Genomic DNA, 23,466 nt, shown 5'->3' with positions numbered 1-23,466 from the left:
CTGAAGTATTTGGACTATATGAAAGCACAATGGCAGATTTAAGTATTTCCAATGACCCATTTAGCTGTAGTATTATGTTCAATCTGTGGACAAACTATATACATTGACTCAATTTTTTGCACAAAAAATGGAGAAATGTTGACTCAAACCCTCATCTAGAAGTAAGCCCAGCTCTAAATTTAACAGGTATTCCTAAGTTTGTGTTTATCAGTCCTTACGGTCCCTATAATTGCTATTAAGTTAATAAATGGTTAAACAAACAAAAATGAAGTGGAGATTTCATAATATTCAGTGCCAACTAAGAGCAAGAGGCTCTCATCAAATCCCACAAAGAGTTATCACTCCCCTGTGTCCCAATGTATGTGATATTTTTTGCTTTACTCGAGATTCAAACGGCATTATTTTGACTAACATTTTAAAATGTATTTCTCATTATAGTTTTCAAATATATATAAATTTAACCTAATCCAATTTAGCTTCAAAAGTTCATACAGTTTTTAATCTTTCGGAAGTAAAAAGTATCACGCTAATAGAGTAGTATATTAGTAAGTACTAGTCAACACGAGATATTACTTGAGATGGTGATTAGATGAAGATCCAGGAGGAACGGAAGTCATCTCAACAACAGCACTATCATTATGATTATCGTGAGCCACCACTGGACTGCTTTCGTCCCATAACTGATGACGGGAACTCATTTTCATCAACAATCTCAATCTCCTTGTCCGCCTTCCATTGCCTCCCTATTTTGATTATTCGAATGCATCCCAAATTCGAAGCTGTCAAGTCTCAACTACGCAAAATAAAAAAAAAGTGAGGGTTCTTCAGATCCGATTCAGCGCAGAAATTGAAAAGGATGAAAGAGATTTAACAATTCATTCGATATTATTATATTATTTTTATATATATGTAGAGAGAGAGAGAGAGAGAGAGCGAGAGAGAGAAGTTGGAACTTGGAAGAGGGGAGAGAAATGGAAACGGGGGGAAAATATGAGGGGTTTTCTTAACGGAGTCGTAACTATTTGGACCAAAGCTTACTTACTGTCCCTATATTTGGGGTTTTGTGAAGGTACGAGGATTTGAGTGGGGCGTTGAAAGAGAAAACTTTGTACTCGTTGAGAATTTCTTTTGACCGCGGTTTTTATTGAATGATCGTAATTTTAATTGTTTGGCAAAATGAAATAATATATTGTTAGAAAAAGAAAAAAAACAGCATAATCACCATAGTTCTAAATTCTAATCTACATTTGATTTACTCTATGGATAATTGGAGCAGACCAAACTGATAAATCAATTTCTTTCTCACCCTAAAAATAAGGGCCAATGTTTGAAGTACCTCTACTAAAATCCCAAATAATTAGAAGATACCAAATCAAAATCTAGTGAAATCCGGGATTATTCTCAAATTTTGTTAAACATGGACGAAAGTATAGATCACGTTTAATTTAAGATATATGTAATAAACTTATAATAATTACATCTGATATTATATAATTAACTATGAAAACAAATTTCTTTAGCATGTTAAAATTTCTTACAATATCAATTATGCAAAGCAAAAATAACTTTTCTGATTTTAGGATTCTAAAACTATAGTGAAACATATGAATCATGTCAGAAATAGTTGTTGATGCGTTAAAGAATTGCCCTGAGTTTACTGTTAGTATAATTTTAAAAAATAAACATAAAATATTATATGAATGTTCTTTTTAGCATACTTTTTAATTTTTACAGACAACGAAGAGAGTGAGATCACTCTCATGACGTTGACATTGCGTGGTATTTGAATAGACAATGTTATAGTTGAGGGATAATATAACACTCAATAATTGAAGTATTAAACTAGCAAAAAATATAAATAATTTAAAGTGGTATTAAGATTAGTAAATAAAGTAATATAGTAATCAAAAGTCCTATACAAATTTAGTATCTTTTTCCTTTGTACAATGAAAAAGACTAGATATGTTTATATTCTTTCAAAAGTAATGTCGCTTAAGTCTGTCAGAAGTATGTAGAAACTCCATATTATTGACCATATTTCCCCAGATTATCATATCTTCATCGTGCTCGTGCCATTCATTAGCTAGAAAATCGGCACTTTAATCTCGCCTCTCTCCGGATGTGCTTAATAGAGACCATGGTGACATTCAACAATATCAGCGACCTTCAATAAAAGCTGTAAGAGGAAGATGTTTTATGTCCTTATCTTGAATAAGTTTTACTGCAAGTAAGCAGTCTGTTCCACCTCTAGTTGTTGGTAGTCCACTATTTTAGCTATATGCTTAGCTTTTTTGTGGCTTTGAGGTATGTCTCTTCTTACAACTATTTTAGCTATACGCTTAGCTTTTTTGTGAGTTTGAGGTATGTCTCATCTTACCTGAGTATCCCATCAACCATTTTCTTATATCATTTCTAAAGATCCCTCCAAAAGCGACGTGTCTGCTTTGTCTTGACACTCCCATCACTGTTCAGCTTTACCTTTCTTGCACAATGGGGAAACCAAACAATTAGTTTGGCTTGTTTAGAAGTATGATACGGACTTGAAACTAGTTCAACAATTTCCCTAGCATAATTATTATTAATATGTATGCACATAACATCAATAAATAAACATTTTTGTTTGATCAAATTTCTATTACGATCTTTTCATATATGCCACATAATTGAAAATAGAAGATTGACACTACGAAGGTGCCATGTATTATTTATAACATCATCAAGCTAATCAATAATTGGCTTAGCAGTCATAGCCTCAATGGCACTTGGTGAGATAAACTTGCTCCATATAAATTTAGGTTCTAGCCATTCTCTGATAATATATGACAAAAGTCCTCCGCATTAGGGTTATATCGTTCACATTTTGGTAACTCGATAAATTTTTCGGTGAATCTAATCTGATGTGACACAAATTTATCATTTCTCACAAGTCACATAAAAGGTTTTCTCTTTTTAGAAATGTGATTTTTCCATATATTAGTTCATTTATTGTCATTCGGGGTGGTATTAGCATCACATGAATATTGTATGCCAATTTGGTGCTAAATTTTTCATTAGTTGTTCCGGTCCAAGTAATTTTATCTACAAACACAACATTATTAGATAGTATTTATCTATAAAATTTCACGAGTGATATTGCACATTTTATTACCCGTTCTTGTTCTCCTTTATTATTCAAAACTAAACTAATAGAAAACTTAAAAGTACAATGATATTCATATTTTTTAACGATAATACGAGAAATGATAAAATGATCCCTTATCTTTGATAGTAGGTTTAAAATAGTCTCATAAGTATTAATTGATCAGCCTTTGGCTCTTAAATTTGCCAATTTGGTGTCCGTCAAATATTTACTAAAACACCGATTGTTAAATTTAACAATCCGATTAAATTTAGCAATCAAAGTCTGATAAATATCTGACAAAGACCAAAAGTGGTCACTTTAGTAAACTTAACGGACCATAGTTACTCAATAGATAGTAGATTATTTTAAATCTACCACCAAAGAAAAGTGACCATTTTTGTCATTTTTCTCTAATCTCTAATATTACACATTTTAGAATGTCTTAATAAATAATTCCTTCGGTTCAAAAAGAGTGTTCAGTTAGCTTCATTCAAAAAGAGTGTCCACTTATCAAATTAAGAAAAAAAATTAATCTTAATTTTCATATGACCTTATTAAGTGTCAAATGATCAAATCTCAATATATATTTAATTAAGGATAGTTTAGTCAAATTATCTAGGCGTTTGGCCATAGAAAAAAAATCACTTTTTTCGAAATTTTTGAAGTTGGAGCTGTATTTGGCCATAGCTTTTGTAAATAATATTTGGTAGTTGAAATGCATTTTTTTAATATGATTTATACCCTCAATTTCTAAAACTAGCAATACCACCTCAACAATTAATAAACATAACCAGTGCGTAAACACCGGCCCATCGACCCCACCTTGCACTTGTCTCCATAACCCAACAAGAACTAAACCAAGTAGCTGTAAACACTACCAATACTAGAAAAAGATTCGAACAAGAATGACTCAGAATAAAAGACATGTTTCTTTTGACTGCCCCTAATTAAATAGGTATTGAGATTTGATCACATAGTACTTAATAGGGGAAAATCTAAAAAAATCAGGTTAATTCTTTCTTGATTTGATAAGTAGACACTCTTTTTGACGTAAGTAAAAAAAGGCTAAGTGGACACTCTTTTTTACCCGGAGGGGGTACTATGTTATTACAATTTTTCAATTCTAAATATATTATTACAAAGATCCATTAGTGTCTAAAAATCAACAACACTAGTAATAGCTATTCTTTAATATAATCCTCTCACATTTTATTGAGAGGTTGAGGAATTTTATGGTGTAAAGTGGGCAGCTACGCCAGTCGGGTATATTTACTATATTTACTCTAATTGCTAGCTACTATAAATGAGGGTCCTTTTTATAAAAATAAAAACAATTTAGGGTAAAAATCGGAAACAGAAAAAACAAAAGTAAGGTCCAAAATAGAAAATGGAAAAGGTGAAAAAAGTGAAAAATAAGGTTTTGATTGTTTTTTAAATTCAATTGAATTTTTCATGCCAAACACTAACTTTTGAAAAAAGTGTTAGAAACAAATTTCTGGACAAGTGAAACAAATTTGGTTGCGAATTGTCCTTCTTTTGGGGTGGTCTTTAAATTTTGCCCCTCATATTTGTAATATTTAAATTTGCCATCTTTCTTAAAAACCCATGTTCCAGGTTCGAACTCCCACTTAGTCAAAATTTTTAAAAAAAATTCATAAGTGTAGTTTAAATTTCGCTATGCCCCCACCGGCAAAATTTTAGTTATGTTTAACCAAAAAGTCCGCCGGAACACGGGGGGAACTCGCCTTGAGGCATATATATATATTTTTATTTTTTTAATTTTTTTACTTTTTCAAGGTAAACTTTTAGTTATCAACTAAAAATGTCCCATAAGACATAACTAAAAGATGTCCCGTAAGGCAGAACTTTTCATGAGTGAATAACTAAAGTTATGCGGACGCATAACTATAAGTTTAACGACCCGCATAACTATAAGTTTAGCCTTATAAGGCAAAATTTATCATGAGAAGAAGTTAAAAGCTTTCACTTAAAAGATACTTCTTTTATTATCTTAACTAAAATGTCCGCCTATACAAGATAACTAAAAAGTATGCCCCATAAGGCATAACTAGGAAAAGACTCTCGCCATAACATGCCGACCCGCATACACTTGTTACGATAACCAAGTTATGCGGGCTCCGACACATTTACGCCAAGTCCGCCCCGCCAGTGCATAAGTATGTCGGTCGCAAAGCTTTGGTTATTCCTTAACAAGCAGTATGTCGAGTCCAAGATACACGCGATCCAAATCTTGCCTTACGATTTTTTTTTTTTTATGCTTGAGTAGGGGGTTCGAACCAAGAACCTCATGATTTCTGCGCGAGGCTCAGGGTTGCAACGCAAAGGGCAAAAATTAACATTTTTTTGCGCGGAAATGTTCTTCTTTTGGGGTGGTCTTTAAATTTTGCCCCTCATATTTGAAATGTTTAAATTTTGCTTTGGCATCACCCATAGGTCCTGTGTTCGAACCCACGCGAAATTTTAAAAAAATTCGCGCGGCAAAAATTTCGCTATGCCAACAAAGATACACTTGTTAAGGAATTACACATTTTACGCCGACCCAAGATACCACGCCTTACGGGCAGATTGGCATAAGATGCTGTCCCATAACTTTGATAATTCCTTCACAAAGTACGCGCGGGGCATACTTTTAACGGGCAAACTTTATGCCGACCCTAAGATAACTTTTGTGAAGGAATTATCGTTATGCCGGACCAAGATACTTATGCCAAGTCTCCGATAAGGCATAAGATGCTGTCCCATATAACTTTGCAATTCCTTCACAAAGTTACGCCGGGCATACTTTTAACGGGCAAAACTTTTATGTCGGATTCGATAAACTTTTGAATGAATTATCAAAGTTATGTTTGACCAGATATGTACTGAAAATCACCCATAAGGCATAAGTATAAAGATAAGACGCCGTGTCCAGATAACTTGGTAATTCCTTCACGTGTATACTGTTAGGCTAAATTTAAAAACTTGCTTGCGAATTTTTTTAAAATTTTTATCACAAGGCGTGGGTTGAACATAACCTATGGGTTTATGCGAGGGCAAAATTTAAAGATTTCAAATAATAGGGAAAATTTAAAGACCACCCCAACGGCAGGGCAATTCTAATTGCCAAAAATTAAAGACATCAAAGAAAGGAGGGCAAAATTTAAAGACCACAAATATGAGGGGTAAAATTTAAAGACCACCCCAAAAGAAGGGCAATTCATGTAAAAAAAATGAACAAATTTCCGGAAAAAAGTGAATAATTGATTGGCCAAACGGGTCATAAATATGAGTGCGCGCACGCCCCCACACTGATCAAAAAATAAAGACGCTTGTTTTTGGCGCCCTATCACTATTATCTCCCGACTTACCTCGGTGAGCGTGTTTCTTCAGAAAACAAACAGGAATTGCAAGTTCCTTTTCAAAATGGGTCGGAGCATTAGCAGTAGCAGGGATGACTACAAGTTCCTTAAAATAGTAGATGCTAGAGCTGCACTTAACCAGAAAGTTAATCTTATAGGCGTCGTCATCGAAACCGGTCTCCCTAAACAGTCCAAAGGCACTGGTAACTTTTTCCTCTTACGTTTTATACCTGTTTGGATAGGTGAATAATTCTTTATTTCACTATGATTTATTAATAATGGTCAACAAAACACACGGAGTATAACCAGTGGCGGAGCCACATAGAGCCGAGGGTGTTCATCCGAACCCCCTCGGCGGAAAAAAACACTATTTTTACAAGGTTAAAATTATTTTTTATGTATATATATTAGATGTTGAACCCCTTAGGCTTCTTCGTATGTTTACTTTTTTATATTTTGAAACCCCCACAGTAAATTCTGCTCCGCCACCGAAAGATAACTATCAATTGTTCCCTTTTCCTACTTGAACTATCACCACTAATGTATTAAAACAGACCTAGTTGAGTAGATGGTGATCGTTTAGCTGATAGTTGGCGTAGTTTCGAGGTGTTTTTTAATACACAGGCGGTGGTAGTTAGGTAGGAAAAGGGAACATCTAGTAGGAAACTCGTGAAAAGTAATAGTTCAGGTGTTTTTTTTTAACCATTAACTCTAGTTTTTGCTGTACTTTTTGATGCCATTTTTAGTTGGGAAAGTAATCAAGGACGAAGTCGACTTGAAAGTTTAGACCTTTCTTAAATTTTAACTTATATCCGGAAGCTACTCACTCATTTTGGAACCGGGGGGGGGGGGGGGCTGCACCTTCATCACATTTCTCAAAATATATTCTTAACATTTTTAATTTTTGATAATTTTTTTTTTGGTAGATCTGTAAATGAAAATTTGGTATGGCATCTGAAATTAACTAGAAAATTAGACGGTTTGGCTCTTGTATGCAGGAAGCCATAATTCATTTTGTAGACATGAAAGCTCTAGTTCAAACTTTCTTGAAAAGCTTCTCTGCTCACTGAGCAGAGTAAAAGAAGGCAGAAAATGGAGCTGAAGGAGAATCAAATTCTCATTTTTCAATTGCTGTCCAAACTGATACACGCGTATATGTGTTTGAACAACAAGAATACCAATGTATACAATAATTACAGTGAACCATCAGCTAAAGAAATCCGTATTTTAGCTGCTTATGCATGGCATTAGCACTTGCTCAAGGTGCATTGAGCTGTTGAACATAATACTGTACCTCAACACCTGTTTTAGACCATAGAATGATTTCCTCACACTGCAGAGGGACCTTTATATAGATTTCCACTTTTAAGTCAATGTACAGGAAAGTGTTGTTCACATTTTTTTTTTTTTTTGAAACAGTTAACATTCTATTATAGACAAAGCTACACCAAAGGTGTACTTCAGTAATACTTACAAGTAGTGGTTACAAAGGCAAAACCTACCACCTAGGACCTTCACAGACAATCTAAAACAGTGATAATGTCCTCAGCCTTTCGAGGAAGGTCATGAATACACCAAAAATAAAAAAACACTAGACAATTCATTTTCAATTTCTGAAAGGAGATACTGAAAGTGTTGTTCACATCCAGTTGGTATATATCCCATTCCTTCTTTGCTGCTATATAATCACATAATGGTTGTTATCTAACTATTGGATAGAAGACTATACAAATAGAACTATTGGATAGAAAGTTCTTATATAGTCTATACCTTCTCTCTGTGTATTCCCTCTGCTTTATATCTTTCAATAGTTTATCTTATAAACCCACTTTGAACCAATGTCAAATTCCACTAGGTTCCAAGTGTGTTGGAGGTGTGTGTGTGTGTGAGGGGGGAGGGGGTATATTAAAGATACAATTCTGGTGGTATTGTTCGCTTAAGCCACACTATGAAAGTTTGGGTGAGGGTGAGAAGAGGCGTGTCTATTTGTAGAACTAGTTTTAACGGATTCATACCGGGTGCTCGACTACGAAGCATTCATTCAGTAAGGCGAATGAGGAGCAAGATAGGGAGGGAAGAAGGACTTCCCTATGGTGTTCATCGACCTAGAAAAGGTTTACGACAAAGTCCCCGCGAGGTTCTCGGAGATGTGGGGAAGCGATCTACGTACGCTTTGATGCGATACGTGATGGACCCAAGATTAGGTAAGGAAAAGGGGGAAATTCGATCACCTCACAGGAGGGTCGCACGGGTGGGCCTGGTTAGCTCGTTTTTATTTGCCCTCGTGAGACGGTGACGGGGGCAAATTTCGCGGAGGTCGCGGGTAGTTGTTGCAAGATGACAAGTTTGAGGGAGACTCGCGGGAATTAACCCCAATGGGGTTTTGGAAAATACCAAAATCTAAAGTTTTCCAAGTGAGCAGCCCAAGCGAACTGGAGCGAAGTCGGTGAAGTAGGCATGAGAAGGCGTGACGGTGAGGCTTGATACCTGGTGTCATTCGAAAGAGGAAGTTTCGAATCTTAGTTCATTATCGAGAAGCGAGATGCCAAACCAAGATGTCACACGACGTATTGGTGCGGGAGTGAATGAAATGGGCTGTGATCGGACTTGTGTGATAAAAAGCGTGCCACCAAAACTTAAAAGTAAGTTCTATGAGTGATGGTTAGGACCGCTACGTTATATGGGGTGGAGGTTAGCGATAAGAACTCTCGGCGTTCAGAAAATGAAGGTGGTGGAATGAGGATGTTGCGGTGGATATGAAATACGCAGAGAGACGGAGAATCGAAATGAAGATGTCTCGGACGGAGAAGGGTGGCGTCGGAGGATAAGACGGGAAGCGAGGCCATGTGGTTTGGACATGTGAAAAGGAGATGCTCCGGGCGCCCCCGCGGCGGTGTGAGAGAGTTTGGCTATGGATGGTTTCAGGAGAGGTAGAGATAGGCTGAAAAAGTATTGGGGAGAGGTGATTAGACTGGAGATGATGCAGTTTCAGCTCACCGAGGATATGACCGTAGATAGGAGGTTGTGGAGGACACGGATCGGGGTAGTATGGTAGAATGGATCACCGAGGACAACCATCCTTTCTTTTAGAAAGTTGTTAAATGATTGGGAAGTGGAGTGGTAAAGCATCATTACTCGAAAACCAGAAGCTCCAGCGGTATCACAACTGGCAAGATTATATGGAAAGTATAACAAGGATGGTTGTTTGCAATCAACAGTCACAAGACAAGAGACGCAAGTGGAGTCGGGAAGTTGCCACAATATCAATGGCATTCCATCTTGAAAACCTTGGTTGTGACACCCCAATTCTTTTAAAACTAGCTTTTGAATTTTTGATTGACCATTATTTGATAATAAGGGTATGTTTTACTTCACACTTCTGTGAATATAACTCGACGATGTTTGATACTTGTTGTCTATGTTATGGTGTAGTTATTTAAACTACTCCTATTATGATTATCTTATTAAATTTATCAAATAGATTAAATATTTATAAAGGTGGGCAACCTTAATTTACTGTAGTTTATTTTATTATTTTCCTTCAATCTTCTCATGGAAGATAATTATTTACTAACCTTTTTCATTCTCATCAAGTAAGATAAATACCCCTTGTCTCTTATTTGTGCTCCTCTAATTTTCGGTTCCGCTCAGAAAAGACCAAAAACTTCCCTCCTCTCCTAACATTCATCCACCAAATCAATCCTCGAGAATTTCCTTGGTTGAGCCCCAAAACAACTCACGCGATTAAGGTAAGTCACAAACCTGTTTTTGAATTGGACTGCTGTTAGTATTTTTAGCATAACTCTTGTGTAGACCTCCGTTTTGGAGTGATTCGGATGTTTTAGAAAGCTAATTCATAGACCTAGAACTTATTCAGGGTCTAAAACCCAGTTTTGCCTGTATCCACCCGAAAAGGGGCGAAGAAGTACAGGGGAGGTGCTGTCCAGTTTTCTGTTTTGGACTTCCTACATGCACTGCTGTTAGTATTTTGAGCATATCTTTTTGTACAAAATTGCTATGGGGGTGATTAAATTCCCTGAGACCCTAAGACATATATGTACAACTTTAATTAAGGCCACAAAGTCTATTCTTGCCATTTACCCCTTCGAAACTGAGCGACAGTACAAGACAGTAGAACTGTCCAGAATTCCTGTTTTGACAGTTTAGGCTGATTTTCACTGATTTCATGTTTAGTTTTGATGTGCCGAGACTCTTGAACTTAAGTAGATATTTGGTTGTATATTTAAGGTATATATACTCTTGTACAAGCTAAGGGGAATTGTTTTGACGAAGTGGACTGCGGTTGGTATGGCGTAGGCGATGGAGCTCTTCGGGTTGTGGTAGAACTTGTCGTACGGTAAAACGCCAGTTTGTGTATAAACTCGAACTTAAAATACCTTTTGTTTTCCGGAATTTTTGAAGTACCTTGGTGGGTTGTTTCCTTACTTTTCATCTTATGTCACGGTATGATTATTGTTTAAAGCATTGCAAAACTTCGCTAAATCGCCCACTAGAATCGTCGATCATTTCGCACCCTTGTTGGGGACTTTGTCCTTCTTGTTACGGTGACTTTGTCATCGATATTGGCATGCCCTCACTCCGGATACTGGGCCATCTTGACTTTGGTTTACATTTCCGTCTCGACGGATTTTCGTCCATTCTCGAAGTACGAGTGGAAGGCCACTTTCAACACGGCTCTCGATTCTCTCGACTATTGGGACGACCCCTTCTGATACGGGCTTCGGTCCTTCGATTTGGGGCTACGGCCCAATCTCGATTTTGATTGTGCTTCGCGGGATGGCGCACGTACACATCGGGCGAAATTGTTATTTGACAACTACTTGAATTCAATTATAAGCTTTCTTGATACTTAAGCCTACGAATATTAAAGTGATATTTTGAAACTCTTTGAAGGTTGGTATTTGATACTTTGATACACTTGTTTGCTTGGTTTATTGTTATCTTTTGAAGCCACATACGACGAATAAGGGAATTGAGAATCTAATGGCTCCAAGCCCAGACATACACCACCAAGCTTTACGCTACGATAGTTGTTTTTATCGTAGGTGCGGTGCAAGACGAGATGTAGAGTACGGCCGATCGAGTAGATTGGGAGCCCTACTTGTGAAGATCACATTTGCATTTGCATCCGGTTCTTGTAAAATTTTGGGACTTGTACATGATACACGCGTGACACTTATGTATGAAATTTTGAAGGCACGTATGAAAACAAGACCATATGCTTTAACATGAACTTGGTGACTTGTTTTGCCATTTTTAGGTGTGCTTTTAACTTAAGTCATGCCGTATCGGGTCTATATTTTGTCTTGAAATTATGTACAAAGAAAGACAATAGTTTTGCGATAATCGCTAGTTTGAGTTTTATGTATCTTATGGCGAGCCCTAATGGTCTTGATTTAGAAAATTTCAAAAACGAAGTTTCTTAAATAAGTTGAATATTTGGAGAAGGGAATTACCACTTTAAAAATGATACCGATGTTACATTTTATCTAAGAAATTTTTGAAGGGCGTAATGAAAAAAAAGAAGAATGCCGCACTTTTTCCCCTTTTTCGCGTGGCCCCTTTTTTTTCCGTTGTTAAATCTATTCGTGAATATCCTTTGGCATAAGCTTCTTCTAAAGGTCGTAAGTGTAAAATTAGCTTTGATTCGAAGGTGGCACCCTCCCAAAGGGGATGCTACATTGGTACCTACCAAGGTGAAATGTTTCACATGGTTAGTGGTAAAGAGAGCCTGTCTTACTAAAAAATTTTTACAAAAGAAAGGAATGCAGTTAGTAACCAGATGTTTTCTCTGCAACAAAACAGGGAAAACTAACAAACATTTGTTTCTTCATTACGAGTTCAATGTCCATCTTTGGGAAATCTTTCTCAAATATTCTACTACAAGATGGATCATGCCAGAGCACACTTTAGATTTGTTCAGTTGCTGGATTAGAAGGGGAAGGAGCAAAAGTCAGAAAAGGTGGTGGAGGATAATACCAGCCTGCATATGGTGGACTGTGTGGAGAGAAAGAAATGGGAGATGTTTTGAAGATGATAGGTCTAATTCTATTCTGAAAGTAAAATGGATTGTATTGTATCTTTACTTTTCTGGTGTAAACAACTTTGTATAGAGGAACAAATCAGATTGTAGATTTATTAGGTTTTGCAGCAAGTCCTTTTCCCTTTCTTTTGGTTACTCACTTTTGGAGGTGGCCAGCATACCCTTAATGATGAGGAATACAACTTTACCGGTTCTAAAAGAAAAAGTTGAGCGTTGTCACGCTTCGTATCTTTCTAGTAGTTTCTTGTCCTTTGATTTCTGTTATTATCTGGTATGCCTTGTACTTCGATTGTCGTAAGATTTTGTGGTAGTTACATTATCGTTGCTTCTTTCCAGACTGCTTTGTCATGATTTAGTTAGTATATTGTCATGGCTTCTTTATTTCTGTTATTTCTTTTTCCGGTCTGCTTTGATTTGGTTTTCTCTGAGCTGAGGGTCTATCGTAAACAACCTCTCTACGGTCTGCGTACACTCTACCCTCCCTAGAACCCATTAGTTTGTAGAATGTTCCACATTAGTTGAGGAACTGGGTTGTTGTCTTTACATAAGTAAATAAAAGTCTACCCTTTGTAACAACTTAAGCTTTTAGATGAGAATTTGAGATGGTAACACAATTCAACAATACGGATAAAAAGACTCAGATTTGTAAGCAGATTCAGCGCTCATTAGTCTCACTTGCAAACCGTAGACCAGACTGATATCAATTGAATGCTCAGATGAATAAAGAGTCAACAGACGAAATCAACAACAACAACAACATACCAAAGGAATCCCCACACGAATTCGGGGAGATCCAGGTGGTGGCAGAGTACGCGGGCCTTGCCCCTACTCTAGGTAGGGGGAGGCTGTTTTGGAAGACCGCCCAAGAAAAAGCATAGAAAGGTCGATACGGGCAAACAATTCGAAGCACTATGAAAATGAAAACAACGAAAGTGAATAAACCATGATAAACCATTACGTGGAAAACAGATATATAAAATCAAGAGACAAAACTATAGAGCAATGCAACTACTCGTAAGAAAGGATAAACGCGACTACCTACTAGCCTTCTACCCTAACCTAGTCCTCCATACCCTCCTATCTAAGGTCATGTAAAGAGTCAACAGGAATCAAGTAAATAAAGTGCTATAGCAGCCGAAAAGAAAGAGATCACCAAAACCAATGTGAATGTTTTTTTTTTTTTTTTTTTTGGAAATGGTAAAAAACCCAATGTGAATGGCTGACTGAGCGGAGAGGATGGATTTCATCAAGGCAGATCATTAACTAAACATAACTGCTGCTTAACTTGTTATACATACCACCAGCACTTGTGCAAGGTGCATTGAGTTGTTGAACACCATGTTGTCCTCATCACATTTTGGGATATGAGTAGTTTATATCCCGAAGTTGTTTTTTTTTTTTTTTCACAGCATTGTGTGGAACGAACTTTTTGGGCTTGATTGTGGCTTCTTTTGTTTGTATTTTGTAGATTGCTTTTGCGGCATTAAGATCATAGATGAGTCCTACCCAAGCCCAGGGATTTCAGAATTTTTCGCGGAGACTATGGACAAGCTTCCTCAAGTGCTGACTGTTGGTGATATAATTCAGCTTTCTCAAGTTGTGGTAACTAATTTTGCTCTAATATTTTCTTGTAGCCTTGTGGGTATTGATTCATATCTTCAACATTTTTACGTGCAATGGAAATGTTGAACTTAGATATAGGGTAACTAAATCCTAAAATAAATGTTGAAATGCACTGAATTTTCTTTTGAAAACTAAGCACCATATCATACAAGGATTATTACAATTGGTCAATTATCTAGAATTCTTGGCTTTCAAAAGGGTACACTCCTGTGCCGACCCAAAAGTCTGGAAGGATTTCAAAAAGTAGCTTGAGCACTTCCGATGGACCATCTCATAATATTTTTGTTAAATAGACGACTCAATTTCTGACAATGGTTGATTGATATTTTGGCATCCTTCACGATTCAGCCATTCTCTTTAGACAGGAGCAACTAACTAGATATTGCGTCAATTCTTTTTGTGGCATCTGATTTATATTCATTTCTGGGTTATGAGGGTCCCCCTTTGCAGTTAGTCTATCACTTGATGGAAATTTAAGCCATTGGAAATGTGTTCTCTATGCTCTAAAGCGAAAGTGCTTGTTGCTTCTAAAAGATGATTAGAGTACATTGACAACTTGTTTTTCCGTAGCGCTTCTATCTTCTAGACTTTGTTATATTTTAACTGCTTATGAATCTACAATTACAAATCATGGGCAAAGGCCAAGTGGGAAATAAATAAAGGTCAATTTCTCAAAAAAAAATAGCAACATTTATGGATTGGCCAACAACCTGAATGCATGATCTTGTCCTAATTGATCGAACTTTATTGTTCTAAGTTTTATTTTCTGGAAATAAAAATATGGTGTCAATCCTTACAAATGGTATTTGTCGGCCTGCAGATGAAAACTCATGGACCCGATATTTATGCTTTATTCAACAAGAAGTATCTCTTCATTTGCAATATTGATTTAGGAAAAAATAATCAACTTTCATCCCTTACCAATGTTCTAAGTATCTCACGCTAGAGAGCAAGACAAGAAATTTATACTGGATTTGATGAAGTGGTTGGTTGATCACAAGATTGATACAGGTACTTTCATCAGTAGTGCCAACTTCAGAGTGATGCTTATAATAGAATTCAGTACATAAAGATTTAATTATTTAGCTGATGAAAGTTGCATAAAAGAATGTACCCTATGTTGATGATTCTGTTTAGGAATACATATCCATTATATATGTACGAGTACATATTGTTCAATGAATATTTGGTGTAGTATGAAAGCATTTTCATGAATACCCTTGTCAGACTTGTTCGACACAGACATGTCAAGACAAAGAATGTATCCATATAGCATAGGATGGAGCAGCCAACTTTGCTGCCTGCAAAAGGTGTTCGAGATATGTGTGTGCACATTTACCTGTAGTTATCTAGTTGCTATAGCCTCTCACATAATCTTAGTTAATATTAACTCTGTCCTTCTTTGAAACATCAGTTTTGCTTTAAAGGATTGATCCAATCACGGAATCCCTTCCCTCTATCCGTAGCCTCCAACAAAAATAATGGAAAAGAGAAAAGAAAAAAACGAGAACAACACAGATGCCATTTTGATTCTGGGAGTGTTTTCCCTTTTTTTTTTTTTTTTTTGAAAAACTGGTTGTATTCTCAGCATTAAGGTATGCTGGAGACTCCAAAAAGTTATCAACAGAAACTATGACCAAAAACTAGTGCACGGAGATCACAAAAGGTCTACCAACTGATCTGCATCCTTACACCAAAATGAAGGTAGTGTTTCCTTTTTCTTAGTAAAAGATTTTATTAACTAAAGAATTTATTTTGTTGTTTGAATTTTCTTATATCTCCCTCAAATATGCTCACAATTTTCTTGGTACTCAGCAGATGGTTCATTTTCTGATAGGTTTGACCCTGATTTACATTCGTTGAAAGAGATCAGAGAAGGAGAGCGCTTCAATTTGCTCTGCAAGGTAGTCTTTTTTTTTTTTTTTTGTGATCTGCAAGGCTGCAAGGTAGTTTTGTTTCTTAAAATAACTGTCCTTAAATGTATCTTGAATATATTGGCAAAACAAATATGGGTTGCATGTTCTTGGGTATTGACACTACATTCATATTTACTAAGTATTGACACTACATTCAAATTTACTAACACTTCCATTGCAAATTACACTGGCATATGCCAGATTGTTCCACGTATGTGAAGTTGAAAAAAGACAAGTGGATGCTTCTCGTGTGGATGGCACAGATACTCCACCGGTCACTATCAACACTAAGTGAGTGTTTCTACTTTTTAATCAGGCTTTGAACTAGGGAGATATCTATCCAGTTTAATGCCTTTTCCTCTCAAAACAATTGTAGCTATGTTGAAACAAGAAGCTCAGAATTGGGCTTAATAACATAATTCAATAGGCTGGAAGCTCTTCATATTTCAAGCATAACTTTTATTTTCAACCAATTTTACTCTAAGACACCTAAAAGACTGACCTGATGCAAACTAACAGCCAAACTTGTTTACTTCCTGATCTTAATGAGTATCACCAAATTACTTGGGTAACTGAGATTTATATTGCAAAGATCACAGAAAGCTAAAGCCTCAATGGCCCCTAAAATATCTGCCTTCTTCCAGTACTTAAAAGGAATATAATCAAACCTCTCAATCAGAGAGGTCAACTAAATATCTACATGCCTGCTTCTTTCTAGAAAGTTTTTGCATACGTTATAGATGATTTGGTACCTGATCCTGAAATGCTATGGCCAACAATTTCATGAATTACAGGCTAGAAGAAGAAAATGAAAATCCACTTCCGTTGCAGCCTGTGGACTTCACTTTGCAAAGAGATATTCTCTGTACTTTGCCACCTCTTGGAACTGTCTTGAGTAACTGTTGATGTTGCAATGAGAAACTTGGCATTAACTTTCTCAAGAGCAATCGATGGGTTAAACTGATTAACATTAGATGTGAACTTCATACAGCATTGTGTGCTAGTTCTTAATGCCCTTTACTAGGGTTTGCTACTTATCTGATGACGATGACATTGTTTTACAGCGCATGAGGTATTTCTTCTTCTTGTTTTAGTACGTATATGGTACAATCTTGGTGTGGAATTGTCTCAAAGAAAAACAACAAAAGGTCTGAAACCTTATCAGAAAAGAAAAAAGAACAATAGTGTGAAAACTCAATTGCACTGATAAGCATGTTCAACGTTGTTATTTGACAAGCATGTCATAGCCTATAACTTCATAACATGGAGGCTCATGCCCAATTATCAGTTGCATAGCTACTCTTGGCAGCAAGGTGTTTTGTAACAACTTGTCCCGTCAGTATAATACCATGCACCTCTGAATTTACCTCAATTGTTTGCAATTACATGATAGGCAGTACGATGAGCGTCGTAAATCTAAAATGGGGATGGATACCTTTGTCAAGTTTTCCTTGCCATCTGACATAACAGGTTTTCCTTGTATGCTCAACCAATGTTTTTGATGCTTTAATAACACATTCTAACATCTCTTTTATTTTCTAAATTCTCAGAGACCGACTTCGTAATATACCTTTTGTCTCAGCTTGATGAGGGCTCTGGCGAAATCCAAGGGTATCTCAACCACCTTAGAGGGAAATCATTTCCTTCTTTTGCGCTCTTAGTATTCCAAGTATTGGAGATATATTAACACTATCTTTACAATTTATTTATTGGACGTTGCAAGAAACCTTGCATCTTCTTGACTTTTTATTGCACATAGGCATCCTAACGCGTTATATCCTTCCAATAGATCCTGGCTAGGCTGGAAGAGTGTATTGATAAAGAAAGTAGTAATGTCCATGAACCATCTTTTTCTTCGATGTTGCAAGCTACCTTACATCTTCACACTCAAACATTTAACATTTTATTTGCTTTATAATTAATGCCGAGAGGGCTGAAAATACTATTATTTAAGAAAACGGCAATGCATAATATGCTTTTGAGCTCTTTGAAGTACCAGAAAGGTTTGTTGTTATCAACTGAGTGAATCTTCTAGATACTTGGCAGCGTTAAAGACTTGAGAAAGTTTGAGCAGTCAGTGTTATGTTATTCCTCCCTGATTCCATTTATCCGGATGACCTCTCTGTGAAGTTGCTTGTTATGGAAATATCTTTTCTCAGGTCATACTTGAGGATAATAAGTTTCATTTCTCCTGCTGATTATACTATATTTATACTCACACTAGTGATAGCGGAAAAGGAGCACATGGGGAATAATATCCGTGAGGACAATTGGTGCTTGATGTAGTGCAACTGTGCAAGTTCCTATTTCAGTTTCATCCTTGTCTCCATGAGCATATAAAGTTCTTAGAAGCTATCGAGTTAGGATGATTCTAGTAACATTCTTTTTTTTGGTATTACATGTCTGACTTGGCACTTTTTATCACTCTTACATCATTGAGCTTATTGCTTGCAGGTCGTAGGTAAATTTCACTGTGTAGTTCGAGTGGTAGCGGCATTTCCTTGGCTAGTGAAGATTTCCGTTCCCTTCTGGGATTTATAGGATCAGGTTGACCCTGGAGGATCCAACTGCCAGAATCCATGCATATCTGTATAAAGAGGATACAATAGTTGTTTGTGCACTTACAATCTTTTATCAATCTTTATTACTGCAGCCCATTGTTAGCCATTTGGGGACTATGTTTCATGACTTAGCTCAGTATCTAACTATGTTTCCTGGACTTGGATATCAGTATTTTATGTATGGTTTTATGTATTTGAGAGGGAGTGTATATGACATACCTAGACTTGTAATTCAACTGTTCGACTTCGTTATCTCGAAGCAAAATGAAGATTCTGTGTGTCATTTATATATATGCAGAAATCTGCTAATCTAACTTGATTTGCATGTTTTATTATTTGAGCTACTAACGATCGAGCTTGGTTTTGACATGATGCTACTCCACTTACCAGGAACAGTTTTTTGATGGCTACCCCTCTGTTTATGCATTAACAAAAAAGAGGAATTTGTTGCTTGGAACTTCTGAAGAGGCGATGATGGTAGTGAAGTGAGTGATTATTTTAGAAATCCACCCTGGATCAGGTGTTGCTTAAAAATCTTATCCTATCTGATGACGAGCGTTTGAGGAAGTAGGAATTTCAGGAGTTTTTGCTACCACTCTGAAAGCATAGGATTGTCCATTGTATATGCCTCCAGTGCTTTCAAAGACCATATGTAATTTTGGCACTTCTGCAAATGTGCAGATGCAGTTGCTAGCATGTAGGTTTGAATGACCTAAACTTACTTTCCTTTTGTCTTTTGCAAATGTACTCATGCTAGCACATACTAATAGTTTTGCTTTCGTGTAGTAAACGAAGCCTTTGCTGCTTGTCATGTCTTAACTTTCTTCATTATCAGTTCTTTTATTTACTTATTGGTGTCACAACTATATTATGCCTGTTGGAGCCATCCATTTGCGAGTCTAGATTACATTACCTGATCTGTCCAACAAGAAAGCAACAAGGCCATGGACTCGTCCAAGGAATGAATCATATTTTGTTTTGTTCAAGTCTACATATTACCTATTTGGTCTGGATTCTTTTGCCGGATTTATTATTTAATCAAATAGCATATTTGATTATCACATTAGAAAATCACTTTTAAGATAATTCTCTCATATATCTCTAGAAATGGTTGAATTTAAATCAATTATATAGTGCTCATATCGTTTGAGTAATTAAAATCAGGTATATGATCCAAACCAGACAGGCAAGTAACGAGGAGAAGTTGTAACTTACACAAAGGAATATAAGGACAATTTTCATTTGCGCAAAATGAATAACTAGATTTAATCGAGATAATAGTCAAAATACCCCCCAACGTTTGACCAAAATGCCAACTACACACCGAACCTTTGCGGAGGTCCTATTACCCCGGACAAATTTTTGTCAAAATGGTAAACCCGCCTTTTTTGCCGATGGCGCGTAGAAATGTGAATACACCGCCCAGCCGGCGCGTTTCGACACTTTTAAATGCATCCGACCCGCGTTTGACGCGTAACTAAGCTCGCCACATATGATGCCAAGTAGATAAAATTGAACCTCCATTTTTGTGCCACTTCATGTTCATCTTCACCCTATTTAATATCCATCCCCATTTTTTGTTGTCAAATAATATCCATTATAAACGAAAATCTCAACTGAAGAAAATCCACATATGATTCCGAACAACTTGTTAAAGAACAACTTTCCACCATAAACGAAAATCAAGAAAAAAATGAAAAATCAAGAAAGAAAAAGGAAAAATCAGAAAAAAATAAGGATGAAAAATCTAATCTTGTTAAAGAAAATCTGGGAAGTTGCTTGTTTGAGTTGCTACTTGTTGCTTGGTTGGAGTTATTTGGCACTAATTCTTTGAGTTGATTTGGGAGAAAATTAAAACTCAGCTGCTAAGAATTTGGAGAAAGCTATGAAGAACACTAAATGGGTTTCTCTAAATTCTGATTGTTTAACAATTTTTTTGCACGGATTGCCTTTCTTTTGGGGTGGTCTTTAAATTTTGCACCTCATATTCGTTTCTAAGTTTTGCCCTTCGCTTGATACACAGAAGTTCCTAGGTTCGAACCCCCGTTCAGCATAAAATAAAAAAATAATTTCGCAAGATAGGTCGGGGAAGTGTATGCCTATCCGCATACAATCCTTAAGGAAAAACCAAAGTTACATGCGAGGGGGCGTACTTTGCCTTGGACATTTTTTTTTTTTTTAACTTTTCAAGGCACACTTTTGTTAAAGGCATACTTTTGGTTATGCATTAATTAAAAATACCCCATAGCGCATGGGCCTCGAAGGAAAAATTTTGCCCCATAAGGCAAAACTAAATTATGCCTCGAGGAAAAGTTATGCCCCCTCCGCATAACTTTAGTTTCCTTCCATGTAGTTATGCCGGAGAGGCGGAGACTTTGCCTTGAGAATTTTTTTTTTTTTTTTTTTTAACTTTTTAAAGGTACACTTTTTAGTTAAGCATACTTTTGGTGCCTAATTAAAAATATACTTATAAGGCATAGTTCCTTAAGAAAAATTTTTACCCTGTAAGGCAAAAAAACTAAATTATGCCTTGAGGAAAAGTTATGCCCTCCGCATAACTTTAGTTTATCATTAAGGAAGTTATGGGAGAAATGCGACTTTGCCTTGAGAATTTTATTTTTTTTACTTTTTAAAGGCACACTTTTAGTTAAGGTATACTTTTGGTTATGCCTTAATTAAAAGTATGCCCCATAAGGCATGTTCCTTAAGAAAAATTTTACCCCCATAAGGCAAAAACTAAAATACAGTTTTGAGGAAAGTTACGTTCCCTCCGCATAACTTTAGTTTTTCCTTAAGGAAGTTATGTCGCAGTGCGTACTTTTGCCTTGAGAATTTTTTTTTTTTTTTTTTTTTAAATTTTTTAAAAAAGGACACTTTTTTTAAGGCATACTTTTTTTATGCCTTAAATTTAAAATAGCCCCATAAGGCATAGTTCCCCTTTAAAAAAAATTTTACCCCCCAAGGGAAAAAATAAATTATACCTGAGGAAAGGGACCCCCCTGATAACCTTTTTTTTTCCCCAAAGTTTTTTTTTATATGCGACTTTGCCCTTCCGAGAATTTTTTTTTTTTTTTTTTTAAATTTTAGTTAAGGCATACTTTTTTAGCCATCAGGCCCACTTAAAGGGATAATTCTTAAGGAAAATTTTCCCCAAAGGTAAAAATTCCCCCCCGATAACTTTTTTTTTCCCCGGGTTAAGTTATTTAGGGGGGACTTTGCCTTTTAACTTTTTTTTTTTTTTTTTTTTTTTTTTTGTCACACTTTTGTTGGCTCCCGGGCCAATTGTTTCCTTTACAAAAGCCCCGGAAAAATTTTGCTCCTGGCATAACTAAAAATGTTTTGAGGGGGAGCCCCCCCGGCATAACTTTTGTTTTTCCTTTTGGGGGAGCCAAGGGGGGACACTCCCCCCCAAAAATTTTTCCCCCATAAATTATTTCTTTATTTTGTTTTAAGGGTCAACCCAAAACCTCGGGATCCGGGGTTGGGCAAAAAAGACCACAAATACGGGGGGAAAATTTAAAAACCAAATAAAAGGGGCAAAAATTTAAAAATTACCCCCAAAAAAAGGGAAGGAATCCCCATTGTTTTAAACAAATTAATTGATTTTAACCTTTTTTCTATTTGGCAGGGGCCCTTTTACACCCGGGGGTTTTTTTGGGGGGATTTCGTTTCGTGGGTTTTTTTTTTAACCCCAGAAGAAATGGTTTTTTTAGATGATAAGTTTATTTTAAAAAGGAAACGTACTGGTTTTTGACCTTTAAAAAAAGCGGATTTTTAAAAACGAGGGGATTTTTTTTTTTTTTTTAAGGGGAGGAAGGGGGAAATTAAAAAAAAACGGGGAAAATTAAACACGGGGACGGGCCGTGGGGTGTGGGCAACCGCCATTTAATATTCCCGGGGGGTTGGGGGCCCCACACGCGGGGCCATTTTTCCACCCGGGGGTTTGTCCGTGGTAAAGACCCCCCCAAAAGTTTTGGCCGGAAAAAGGCATTTTTCCCAAACGGGGGGGTATTTTTTACTATTATCTCGATTTAATCGCGATTTTAAAAACCGAACCGGGGTAAATGATGGACGGCCCAGGGTGTAATATGTCAATTTTTTTCGCGGATTATCCCCCCTTTCCGGGGGGACCTTTTACTTTTTTCCCTCAAATCGTGGTCTTCACTTAATACCCCCCAGATTTGGGGCAAAAACCCCCCCTCAATACAAAAAAAAAAAAAAAAAATTCCCCAAAAAAGGCAATTAAAGGGGGAATCCTTTCAAAACTCCCCCTCCCTAACCCTTGGTGAGTTTTTTGGGGAAATTTAGTTTTGCCGGGATTTCCCCCTTCGCAAACTTTGCTTTAAAGTTTAAATTTTAAAAAACCATGCCCCAACGCAGTTTTAAGGGGAAAAACCCTGCCCGAAAAGGGGAAAAATTTTTACGAACCTTTCCCCCTTTGTGATTTTTTTTTTAAAAAAAATTTCGCCCGTACGAAATTTAACGCAACCCCCCTGCCTTTAAAAAAAGGGGAAAAGGAATTTTCATTTTTATGGAAAAATTAAAGACCACCCCAAAAAAAGGGCTTTTTGACTACCCACATATGATTTGTATAGGCCAGTCTGATTATACTACCTAAGTTTTTTATGATTTTTTTGAAAGGGTTTCCCCCAGAGGAATACTAGTTGGGAAATAAATTTCCCATTAATAATCTTCCTTTTATATATTGTACAACGAAGTAAGAACCAAAGAAATGACTGGTAACAATCCATACAGATGGAATAAGTTAATTGGGATTCTATGCTAGGGTACTGACTTGCAGTTGAAAACTTCTGAAATGAAG

General features: G+C 36.5%; 1 protein-coding gene and 1 pseudogene across 1 annotated transcript in view; one reads left to right on the top strand and one right to left on the bottom strand.

The window, feature by feature from the left end:
* Positions 1 to 698, bottom strand: part of LOC132047684 (DEAD-box ATP-dependent RNA helicase 16) — a 7,324-nt gene extending 6,626 nt beyond the window's left edge. Inside the window, exon 1 of the mRNA XM_059438692.1 lies at positions 574 to 698. Coding sequence (XP_059294675.1) covers positions 574 to 698 — 125 coding nt within the window. The remainder of the gene's footprint in view (positions 1 to 573) is intronic.
* Positions 699 to 6,434: 5,736 nt separating this feature from the next.
* On the top strand, positions 6,435 to 19,450 carry LOC132042185 (protection of telomeres protein 1a-like; annotated as a pseudogene).
* Positions 19,451 to 23,466: the final 4,016 nt, after the last annotated feature.

Source organism: Lycium ferocissimum, chromosome 2 (genome assembly GCF_029784015.1).
Source record: "Lycium ferocissimum isolate CSIRO_LF1 chromosome 2, AGI_CSIRO_Lferr_CH_V1, whole genome shotgun sequence".
NCBI classification, from domain to species: domain Eukaryota; kingdom Viridiplantae; phylum Streptophyta; class Magnoliopsida; order Solanales; family Solanaceae; genus Lycium; species Lycium ferocissimum.
Note: the sequence above shows the minus strand (reverse complement) of the source record. Positions and strands in the feature narration are given on the sequence as shown.